Source organism: Monopterus albus, unplaced genomic scaffold (assembly GCF_001952655.1).
Source record: "Monopterus albus unplaced genomic scaffold, M_albus_1.0 scaffold133.1, whole genome shotgun sequence".
Lineage (NCBI taxonomy): Eukaryota > Metazoa > Chordata > Actinopteri > Synbranchiformes > Synbranchidae > Monopterus > Monopterus albus.
This window is the reverse complement of record NW_018128013.1, coordinates 1,183,122-1,195,814: the sequence shown is the minus strand read 5'-3', so window position 1 is coordinate 1,195,814 and position 12,693 is coordinate 1,183,122. Positions and strand designations below refer to the sequence as shown.

The 12,693-nt window shown below is 40.5% G+C and overlaps 1 protein-coding gene across 1 annotated transcript in view; it reads right to left on the bottom strand.

Moving 5' to 3' along the window:
• Positions 1-12,693, bottom strand: part of LOC109967642 (cadherin-6-like) — a 114,235-nt gene that overhangs the window by 10,452 nt on the left and 91,090 nt on the right. The window contains exons 9-11 of the mRNA XM_020613370.1: positions 9,377-9,498; positions 1,682-1,799; positions 1,004-1,255 (exon numbers count right to left, since the gene is read on the bottom strand). Coding sequence (XP_020469026.1) covers positions 1,004-1,255; positions 1,682-1,799; positions 9,377-9,498 — 492 coding nt within the window. The remainder of the gene's footprint in view (positions 1-1,003; positions 1,256-1,681; positions 1,800-9,376; positions 9,499-12,693) is intronic.

Sequence of the window (12,693 nt, the reverse complement as noted above, 5' to 3'; positions counted from 1 at the left end):
TAAATTGTACAATTTAAAAATACTTTGTCTTTTCCTGGTTTGGACCAGTAAACTACATAACAGTAGGCTGGGACACACAGTTTACATCTGGGGAGGCGTGCCAATCAATAATTTTACTTTTGGAAAGGAATCAACGACTGTGCAGGTTTTAAACCCTAAGGAGGGAGGGAAGGCCTGAGCATCTTTTATTTTGTAATTTGTACCTATAATTATGTACTATATATGTATTTAATTCCTATTCTGTTTGAGTTGTATGTCTTTTGTATTTTACAACACATTTTATGTATTTTATAAATGTTGCTGTTTAAAAAAGAACTGTTACATAATATTGTTATATATTGCCGACATGACGTTGCCTTGCAATAAAATATCTTTACAACACAGAACAAGGTGTGTTATTTTTCACATGATTTAGATTTGTATTTTGTGTTATACCGACCTGAGGATTCAAAACATGAAATGAAGCTACGTCACATCAGCTTTCCATCAGGCCAGTAAACAAGGATACATCAATCTGATGTGGAAATGGTATCAGAGCAGCTTCTTATTAGGGCACATAAGCTATTGGCCACGATGTGGCTGAGTCACACTGAATGTTAATGCCATTATAAAATGTACTGTTTCTGCAAAGCTTTTACTGACATCCATTCAGACAAAGTGGGCTGCCAACTCAGTTTTTAGTGCCATAGCAATCTCTGCCCTCATGTTACCTTTCATAAAATGATTCCAAAGAGAGAGCAGACCCATCTACATTTTTTCACATTACCATACAAATACAAGCCTTCTGTTAAATTTTACTATTACTGCTTGATCTGTACTTGTACAGCAGGTGTTTTGAATATATTTGAATTTGGACTATGAACAGAGTTTCATTTCACTTTTTTATTGCTCACTTTTTAAAAAAAACAACCATTTTTTAATATTGGCATAACCCTGCACTGGTTGACCTGACCACAGTGGTGGACACTGATACACACAAACCCACACATTTTCCCAGACTTACACAGCAATATGATAGCACACAGGAGGATGGCGATGAGTGCTCCAGTGCTGAGGCCAGGAGAGCTGCTCAGAGCCTCGGTGTTACACAGCTCCATGTTGCCTTCGCGATCGCACGTGCACACCCTCACAGTGAGGGTCCCCGTGCTGCTCTGCATGGGGTACTCGCCATCAGTGATCACTACGAGAACCAGGTAAACGCTCTGGTGAAGACGGCTGTAGCTGGCTCGACGTGTCAGGATGCTGGCAGTGTTATCTGAGTTAGAGAAAGTTCTGTTAGAAGATCACTGTAGCACACCTGGAGAGCACGGTGTGTGTGTATGATGTTAAAATCTATTTATTACCAGGTCGTGAAGAAAAATGTGAGTTCAACAATGAGATGATAGAGACATGTGGTCCACGTTAGACTAAACATGTTTATTTTTTTACCCGTTACTTTATCTGAAGCAGTTGTCAGGATGACAGAAACAACTGTACATATAATTTACCCATTTTAAAAAGTGTATTTAGTGTTAAGTTGCTCTGAGTAAGCCAAGCACTCTAAGTGCTACTGTGGGATTAAAAGTGGGTATAGTAGGCAGTGTAAACAACAGTGTAGCCAATAGTGCACATTGGCTGGATTAGGGATGCAGGGAGTGAGTTTAATGCACTTGTATCAGTAATCAGTAACCCTGTGTCCTACCTCCATTGTCTCGAACAGTGAAGTTGCTGCGGTGTGTCCCCTCAGGTGCCAAGCTGAAATAAAACTTGTGTCCCGCTGAGGGCTCATCAGCATCGACAGCACTCACTGTCTGGATCCCCTGTCAGAGACACCAGCATCCATTAACATGAACATCCCAGTGGAGTTAAGTGAATTAACAGTATTCAATGTGGAATACTGGCTGTACCAAATCAGCCACCAGTATCTCTGTCAGCAACACAGACCACAAAATAATACAAGTATATTACACTGAATTTGGATAGTAAGCAGACTGCACAATGCAGCTTGGTTTGCTGAATCATGCACAACAACCTGTTCAATAAAGAAAACAATATTTCAAACTTACTATGTGTCAACCATCTGATATAAATATTATCCCAGTGCTGTTGCCGATGCTGCTAATCAACACGTTTTTCTTTCCCGTCATTATACGCCATTTTGTTTGTGTTCTAAGTTCTTTGCTCTCCTTCAGTATTTCAGATATTTTTCTTAAAATGTGACTAGACACTCTGCTGCAGTGGAGCTTTGAAGAATGTGGCAGCAGGACGCTTTATTTCAGCATAACTCTGACTGTTTAGTTCACACTGATCTTATGGGTGGACAGTGGAGAAGTGAATTATGTTACAGCCGTGGTTGGAGGCATTTCTTTTGGTGGTTTGATACTTATTCCCCACACTTGTCACCATTGAAATCCATTGTAGTTGAGCGAGTAGAAGCTGAGAACACCAGCTGTTCTTTGTGAAGAAACATGTTACAAACCTTTTATAGCTACCTTTCAAGTCTACAAGAGGCAAGAGCTCCATATTCCAGACATATATTTTGGGCAAGGAATTGCTTTAAGCCAGCAAAAGCTCACAACAAATTTCAGTGGAATCTTAATGGTTTTCTAGGTGTTATATGGCTTCAAATCCATAAATCATGAGCATATGGGGAATAAAGGCTTCAACTACGAAATAAAAACACACAACATAAAACCTCTAATAGTTACTTATCTAGAAATGTGTTTTCTGTGATCAAGAAAGGCAACATTTGAGCTGGGTACTGATAGTGATGCAGATACAACACCTTTGTTTTCCCTACTGATTTATTAAAACCTGATGCTATAGACACATTTGAAAAGCAGCTTTATACAATATGATTATCTATTTTTGATCTAAACTAAAACAGAGCTAAATGGTGAGGGAAAATGGACTTACATTGATTAGGTGAACACAAACACGATGACAGATGAATGCTAATGTTCCTTTGTGTCTGCTGGATATGCAAATACACAACTGTTTAAAGTGCTATCATAATGACTTTAGAAGGTGCTGATGTATTTGGCCTAGAAAACCATTAATGCAGTTTTAATATAGAAATAAATATCAATGTACTGCAGGGGGCTCTGAGGGGAGTTGTATTTGTCAATTCTCAGCTGGTAACCTACAGGGGCAAGTAGTTGAACCATTTGATTTTCCATTTGATTTGGTCACAAAATGTGATCCGATCTTCATCCAAGTATATATACAGTATATAAGTATTAGGGAGGATGATATGAGTTTTTCTCAATATGATTCAATGCGTGTGTGGAGGATCCTGTCAGTTTCCATGACAGATGATCAGTGGTCTCCAGGAACACAACTTTTGATGCATGGTGTATACGATTTGATTCAGTCACCATACAATTACAAATTCAATGACAACAATATACGACTATCTGAGGAATACTTGTACTTTATTAGTCCTTCTTCCCCTTTTCTAGAATGGGTTGGTTTGATTATACTAGTATAGCTGTACAGTGAGGACCTCACAACCTTGGGGTTGTTTGACAATTAAAACCTGGTTTTAGGGTTAAGGCTAGTATCAGGTTTAGGTTAGGTTTAAAGTAAGATTTGGGGTCAGGCATTGAGCTGTGGTGGTGAAGGTTAGGGTAAGGGGCTAGGGAATGTATTATCTCAATGAGTGTCCTCACAAAGACAGCATGTCTGTGTGTGATTACGCATACAGATTTGTATTTTTATCTCACAAAACTGTTGCATGATGCATGCAACAGTTTGTATGTGCCAGTGTACAAACAGTGTGTACGTGTGTGTTTGTGTAAAACTCTGTTTACAAAACTTGATGTGTGGAGGATCTTGTCAGTTTCCATGACAGATGATCAGGAACACAACCTAGCAGCTTCTCAGCTGCAGGACTGTCTTGTCTGTGTATATACCGTATACCACGTGCACATGTATAAGCCACTGCAGTATAATCACATTAGTTGAATTCCATAGCGTCTGGTATTACAACAGCGTACAATTATTCTGTAAGGTGTTCAAATTCTGCTTGTCGATGGCAGTAGTTAAACTGGGATTCATGAGGAGGGGAAGCCCTTGGGTCCAGGGGTTGGGGCAGGGGTATACATGTAGCCTACTGACCATGTCCTAACATTTCTCAAACAATTTTTATTTCAAATACTGTCTACTTTCAGAGGGGCACTGAGGGTAGTTTCCTGATCCTCACTGCTCAACTTATAAAAGCACTGCTAGTTATTCTCTGATATTTTGTCAGAATAAAAGTTTTAAGCTGCAGCATCAGTTTTCCTTAATTATATGCTGCCTCTTTTAACCACTGGTTGAGTTACCATTTGCTATAATCTGTTTGTTCAGTAAATGCTTCGTTACACAACTACACTGTAATTGCAAACTTTCTGACGGACATACAGTGATGGAAATGTAAATAGACACACTTGGAATACACAGTAAACAGTTGTTTTTCCTTTTTTTTTTTTTTACTTTAGTTAAACACCATGACACACCTAAAACTTTATTTAAAGCATCTTTAAATTGATATTCAGCAGATTTCTTTACCACTTTTTACTCACAATTATTTCTTAACCTGTAATCTATCGGTTTATGATTTAAGGCAGAGCGGTTAAACGGCTGCATTGTGCTTTAAGAGAAAGCACACAGCCCAGTTCCTCACTGTACCCATGTCTACAAAGCTGGACTAGCTTGAACATGATGCTAGAAATGGTTAATTAGCCACACAGCTAGTGCGTGATACTGTTTGTATTATTTTATCCACCCAATTTAGTACATCAGTGACTGCAGGCTATGTAACAGAAAATTGCCATTCTCAGTAAACTGGCCACTGACTATAAATTCATTCATTCATATTTATAACAGCAAGTCACAACACAGACTCAACAATAATTGCAAAATCTAAAAAATATTAACAAACTCTCCTGACTTTAATTACCAGGTGAACACAAATCAGTCATAATCTGTCATTCTTACTGCAGATGTTGACTCACAGCTGGCAGGTACAGGTGGCACAGGGAGGAGCATGGGGGCAGCTCTCAGGCAAAAGGTCCACCGGAACTTCATGTGGCTTTTTACTCACTGATGTTGTGGCGCTTACGGTAACAAGCATAGTTGTGGTCAACCTGAGTAATAAGTGTCACTTTACCAAACTCTCTGCTACCTCTGCTGTCTGCTGTGTGCGTAGGAGCCTTTCCAGCACTGCCTCTGCTCTTTTTGCTCAGAGTTTTGTCTATTTGTTCTCTGCTGGCTCAGCTAGCTACCTCTCAACAAAAGTCTACCTACTAACGTGCTACTACTGGGAGTTGGGGGAAGGAGGATGATATAGGCTGGTAGGGAGATCAAAGAAGGCTGCTCAAGCAGCCTGCAGAGGGACCAGTGCCAGGGTGGACAGGTGGAAGATTTTTCCCAGTGTGGTCCAACGGGCAGTCTGACTACACTGCTTAACAAACAGCTCACATAAAATATTAGCTAACTGACTACCAAACTCCTGGAAACCTACTATTATTCGTGTCATTGCAGACCAGAACCAGCACATGTGTGTGCACGTCTGGTAACTCATGAAATTTTATATCATTGCTTTGGTGTTAATAGATGTCACCGCTAACATCTCTCCCCTTTGGAGGGGAATCTACTTAAAAGGTCAAATTCATGGATATGGGACAGATGTGAGGTCACTGACCTTGACCTTAGACCACCAAAATTGAATTAGTACAAAGTAGACACCTGAGCCAAATTTTAAGAAATTCCCTCAAGGTGCTCCTGAGATATCGGGGGCGGCTGTGGCTCGGGAGGTAGAGCGGGTCGTTTCCTAACCGGAGGATTAGCGGTTCGATTCCCAGCTTGTCCAGTCAACATGTCGAAGTGTCCTTGAGCAAGACACTGAACCCCCAGTTGCTCCCGGTGATGTCACCAGTGTGTGAGTGCTTGGGAGTGCGAATGGGTGAATGGCCGAATAATGTGAAAGCGCTTTGAGTGTGCTGTAAAAACATAGAAAGGCGCTATACAAGTATAAGACCATTTACCATATTGTGTTACGGATGAATGGACAACCTGAAAACATAGTGCCTCCAGTCGGCACGGCAACTCCCTTTTAAGTCTCTTTTTCTTTTCTTATGTGCAAAGAGAAGTACGGTATATAAAAACATTCAAGCTCTCAGCACTAGACATCTCTGACCATTTGCTGGTTAAAATGCTAAATGTAGCTGTCATTATTGTTAATTGGTTTTGTGACAAAAGACCAAAACCTGGCTGGTTAGTTAATGTGTTTGCTGCAAACCCACAGACTCAAAGAAGGCTGAATACTCTGAAGTATTTTTGGTGCCATCACAGACAACAGTCTGCCTCTCCCCAGAGAGCTCTTCTCTTCTCCCCAGAGAACAAGACGGCCGACTCGAGGCAACTGTGAGTTGCTGAAAGGAAAGTTCTGTACTGCACAGTAACTTGACCAAAAACAAAAACAACAACAACAAAAAAGTCTTATCTAACCACCAGAGCAGGGGTGGGCAATATATTTCTACAGAGGGCTACATCAGAAATCTGACAGCACCAGGGGCCATGCCTATGCAGTTAACAAATGCCTAGAGTGCTTTGTAATGGAAGATATTAGGTACTACATGTGATTTCTGCTTAAAAATACGTCAAGTACATTAGCGGTTTGTTGCACCAATATGTTTGAGTCACTAGGCTTCCTTTAAACCTGTTTTGCCAACATAATCATTCAAGGAATGATTTTCTGAACAAAAACATGAAGTGATTTAGGCATTTAGGGATACCGTTACCCTGCCACAGTCACACAGTTACTGGACTATTTGCAAAACAAAATAATTTATTTCAAGAATTTTTTTTTACCCAAATCATTCACGTATCGTTTTTAATACAGAAGCACAAATTATATCTGTTACTGTTAATTACCTGTTTATATTTAAATTACTGTGCTTGAACAAGTGCACAAGTCACCACTGTAACAGAAATGCATATTTTAAAAATGCCAATATGCTCCATTCAAATTAAGCACACTGCTTTACAAGTCCACACACTGTTAAACGTCCTGCATTCAGCATCAACCTTTCTTTTTTCACTCGTCATCTTGCTAGCTGCACAGCGCGTGCATCCTAGCTAACTCTTCTTTCTTGCACATGCTCAAATGTCACACAGACGTCACACTGAAATGATGCTTTCACTTGTGTGCTGTGTATTTCTCCACTTCAAAATAAAAGTCACAGAATTAATTTCAGGGAGAAAATGGTTTATGGAATTTCATATCATATTAACCTATAACCAGCTAAAATTTTATTTGGATTTGTTTTAATCTCACAGGCCAGATGACACTATTCAACGGACTGAATCTGGTCCATAGGCCACAACATGCCCAGGTCTGCACTAGAGGATTTTCCTGCCAGTGCAAATGCAGTTCTTATCCAATTTTCCTCATGTGCCAGTCTATTGGCTCCATTTTCCTGCCAGTGCAATTTCTGCGTCACCTCATTCACAGTCATTATGCAGTTTTCCTCAGGCGCACGTCTACTTTTTTGCACATTGGTGTGTTTGGTATTTTCCTGCCATGAATGAATGTGCTTACACTGAGGTGAGAGCAAAGGTGCAGTTGAGGCTGTGTACATGCTAGTTAGGCAGCACAATGCCCCCTTTGGCCTGAAATAGCGATAACAATAACACCTCTTACCACCTCTTAATGCATTCAGGTACATTTGAAATTTTCCTGACAAGCACATGAGCTGGGAAGCACAAAATCAGGTATCCTCATGTGTTTTAATGGCCACAACAACTTCAAATTAACCCTTAAATCCACAACTGATCTGCTAGAATCCAGTGAATAATTGATTGTGAAATTATCTGAATAAGATAAATACACCAGTCCTCAGTATGTGGCTATAGATATGAATATGGTCAAAATTCATCTGTACTTACATGATGCAGCCAGGGTGCAAATTACTGAGCTGAGGAAGTGAACATCAGCCTTTGAGAATCACAATCTGACATGAAATCCAGGTGCAATAATTACACATAGATGCACATCATAACATAAAAGCAAGTCATGAGCCATGATAAACATAATGTACCCTGCAGATGTTCCAATCAGCTGACAACATATAAAATCAGTCTCATCTCTGTAAGCTGCTCACTCTGTTCATTTGCAATTTCCTCAAAAGGTCACATTTCATAAAGACATACCTTCATGTTACCATGCAGATATACTGTAATATGTCTATTTTTGTACTGTATGATGGTTTGATCCCAACAAACGTGTTTGTAGGTAGAGGTAAAGGAGGCAGTGGGTTTTTAACAGGCTGTTCACTTTGCAGACCACCGTCAGTTTGTGGCAGATGATCGCTTTTGGTGCAAGGCCTTAAGAAGTGATTACAAAATACTGTGTTTTTACTCTATTATTTTAATAAAGCAGTAAAATGTTTATAAAGTTACCTGTGAGACCCCTGTGGATTTCACACACTGGATGCAGCTGTGAGTAAATAGCACTATATAATTACTGCTGGTTACAGGATCAGACTTTCTTTCCTTTATGCACAAAAGCTAGTCAGTGATATTAGCAGAATACTGAGCGATGGTGTTGGCGCCATGGAGGGCCCAGGGGAGTCAGGCTTCCCTGCCAGACCAGTATGCCCTTCTTCTCCACCACCACCATCACCCATCACCCAAACATATCTAAATACAACATATTTCCTTGTCGAGTGTATTGATGGCACTGAAACTCACTTAAACATTTGGTGCCTTTACTGCTAAGTGTGAAAACTCATTTTCAACTTTGAAGAATGTTTTCACGGACCACAGAGATGCCTGAAAGGCCCTGCACCACTTTGCCCATGGTCCAATCACTGAGGTTTTAGTTTTACCTCTCAACTAACAAGGGAAGCCCTCATTTTACCTTGAAACCAGTACAAGTGCCTCTTTACACACTATACTTACAATGCTAATGACTGAGGTGTGAAGACAGACAATTAACCAACCACCTGGGACTTCTCTGTGTGCCTGCATCCCCTCCCCCCTCACGTTCCTGGTACTCAATTTTAGTACTACCTCCTGGGTGGTGCTGAAATTTAGCTCCCAGAATGCACCTGGGCACATTGCAGTGGAAACAAACTCAAAACCCGGGACGAACGTGCCACAGCTCTGGCATGTTTGGGTAGGTTCCTATAATATAAAAACCCCTATAATGAAATCTGCCTTTGTCACACATTGTGCCTGGATGGGCATGGTTGCATCCAATATGTACCAAAGCCAGCAGTCACCAAAATTGCAAAAAATTGTTGGACACACCCATATGTACCCTCCCCTGGAGTTTAGACTTGCATCTACTGCTGCACCCTATTTCAGGAAAATAAAGCCCAAAATGTTTAGAATGATGCAGCTGTAGTACCTGACCAGCCTTGGTTCGCTCACAGACAAAGGTTTCATAAACAGTGGCGAAGGTGGGAGCGTTGTCATTGATGTCCAGCAGGCGGATGTAGACAGGAACATGGCTGCTCTGTCGGGGTTTATCTGGAAGGTAGATACAGGAAAGAGCTCATGTTGAGAACAGTCAGTTCCACTTCCACACAGTTCCACACATTCACAGCTAGTACAGCCTCGACTGTTCTACTTCAAGCTCCCACTGAGCAGCTCGGTGCCTTGCTCAAGAGCACCTTGTCAGCAGCTGATGAAGTTAGAGTGGGAGTCATCCAATGTTCTCAGCCACTTTTTCCTCCTGCTCACTTCCTTTATCCTCCAAACTCACACATATACACCACAGATGAAAGATGAAAACATTAAAGAAAACCAATTAGGTTTTCAAAACAGCTTACACATAAATTGACCATATTTTTGAGCCCATGTCCAAGTCCAAATTTATAGTCCTGTAATTTTCACAGCATGTCTCAGTTCAAGCCAGGAAACCAATCAGGCTTCCATTTCACACTTGTGTCTGATTCAAATTGTTTGTGGAAACTGAGGTTATTTGATGTTAATGAAACCTGAAACCACATACAGTAAAATAGCATTAATTCTATCAGAACTAAAGGAAACAATATTTTGCGGGGTTCTCTTTTCCTTTTAATATTTCTCCACGATTACCAGAAAACCATCAGCAGAGACAAAACACTCAGCAGCACAGTGTGACCAAAAACTATACAGATAGATTTATGTTTTTTCTTTACACTGGCCGTAGAGTGAAAATGAGCTGGAATCTAAAATGCTACTTGTGTATTCAGTGTAGTATTAGCCATTTCCTGTGCTCTGTACATTTCTCATCAGGACATACTGTACAGAGAGCCGCATAATGAGCAGAGCCATTCCTTATCAAATGAAAGTGTCTCAGAGGTGCCTGTGGCTGGATCTCTTCCTCTTCTCTTTTTGATATACTAGCAGGGCATTGGCGTGAATAGGTATATTCATTCTACGGACAGATCAGAAACACTTAAAACAGACTGCTTAAATTTGTACATGCATCATTTCACTAGCTGGAACCTTGCCCTGGGATGGATAAGGGTGATGAGTGGATTATGGTGGATGGTTAGTGTTATTCCTGTGTAAATGTGGTTTGGTGAAAGCTTCGGGGATCTGAGCTGTTCTTGAATTTGGCAGACCCCTTGTGAGAGACGAAAGGAAGGCGAGAGGAGAGAAAGAAACAAGGGGAGGGTGGGTGGAAGCAGAAGCAGATGATGATGATAATAATGAGTGGTATTTACAGTGGTGTGAAAAAGTATTTGCCCCCTTACTGATTTCTTATCTTTTTGCATGTTTGTCACACTGTAATGTTTCAGATCGTCAAACAAATTTATATATTAGTCAAAGATAACACAAGTAAACACATCATGCAGTTTTTAAATGAAGGTTTTTATTATTAAGGGAAAACAAAATCCAAAACTATAGAGCCCTGTGTGAACAAGTGTTTGCCCCCCTGTCAAAACACTGGTTTATCGCACCTGAGTTCAATTTCTCTTGCCACACCTGTTCGCAATCAAGAAATCACTTAAATAGGACCTGCCTGACAAAGTGAAGTAGACCAAAAGATCCTCAAAAGCTAGACATCATGCCGAGATCCAAAGAAATTCAAAAACAAATGAGAAAGAGAATAATGGAGCTCTATCAGTCCGGAAAAGGTTATAAAGCCATTTCTAAAGCTTGGGGACTGCAGCGAACCACAGTGAGAGCCATTATCCACAAATGGCGAAAACATGGAACAGTGGAGAACCTTCCCAGGAGTGGCCAGCCGACCAAAATTACCCCAAGAGCGCAGCGACAACTCATCCAAGAGGTCACAAAAGACCCCACAACAACATCCAAAGAACTGCAGGCCTCACTTGCCTCAGTTAAGCTGAGTGTTCATGACTCCACCATAAGAAAGAGACTGGGCAAAAATGGTTTGCATGGCAGAGTTCCAAGACGAAAACCACTGCTGAGCAAAAAGAACATAAAGGCTCGTCTCAGTTTTGCCAGAAAACATCTTGATGATCCCCAAGACTTTTGGGATAATACTCTGTGGACAGACGAGACAAAAGTTGAACTTTTTGGAAGGTGTGTGTCCCATTATGTGTGGCGTAAAAGTAACACCGCATTTCAGAAAAAGAACATCATACCAACAGTAAAATATGGTGGTGGTAGTGGGATGGTCTGGGGCTGTTTTGCTGCTTCAGGCCCTGGAAGACTTGCTGTGATAAATGGAACCATGAATTCTGCTGTGTACCAAAATATCCTGAAGGAGAATGTCCGGCCATCCGTTTGTGACCTCAAGCTGAAGCGAACTTGGGTTCTGCAGCAGGACAATGATCCAAAGCACACCAGCAAGTCCACTTCTGAATGGCTGAAGAAAAACAAAATGAAGACTTTGGAGTGGCCTAGTCAAAGTCCTGACCTGAATCCAATTGAGATGCTGTGGCATGACCTTAAAAAGGCAGTTCATGCCCGAAAACCCTCCAATGTGGCTGACTTACAACAATTCTGCAAAGATGAGTGGGCCAAAATTCCTCCACAGCGCTGTAAAAGACTCATGGCAAGTTATCGAAAACGCTTGATTGCAGTTGTTGCTGCTAAGGGTGGCCCAACCAGTTATTAGGTTTAGGGGGCAAACACTTGTTCACACAGGGCTATATAGTTTTGGATTTTGTTTTCCCTTAATAATAAAAACCTTCATTTAAAAACTGCATGATGTGTTTACTTGTGTTATCTTTGACTAATATATAAATTTGTTTGACAATCTGAAACATTACAGTGTGACAAACATGCAAAAAGATAAGAAATCAGTAAGGGGGCAAACACTTTTTCACACCACTGTATACTGAGAAGGAAGAGGTTGGCCGGGCGGGTCCCACTCCTGAACTTCAGATTTAAAATCTCCATTAGGGTTATTTCTGTCTCTTCAAAAACTGTCCCTTTTTTCAGATAATCTGCAGACCTGTGGTGAGATTTAATAGCAACTACTCTATTTCTATTGTAGAAAAAAAGATTTTGCATTTCCATAAGTGGGGTAAAACTATGGAATAATTTAAGTGCGGACATAAAAAATAGTAATAGAATTGACGAGTTTAAACATAAATATAAAGGTATGTGTCAATCAAGATATATGCAAGAACAGGTTTAATGATTAATTAGATGGAACATTGTGGGTGTTGTGTATGAATGTTAACACTTTGTAACAATTCTTTAGTATATTACTTGTGTGGTGTAGAAGATAATTATGTAAGAATGTTAACACTCTGT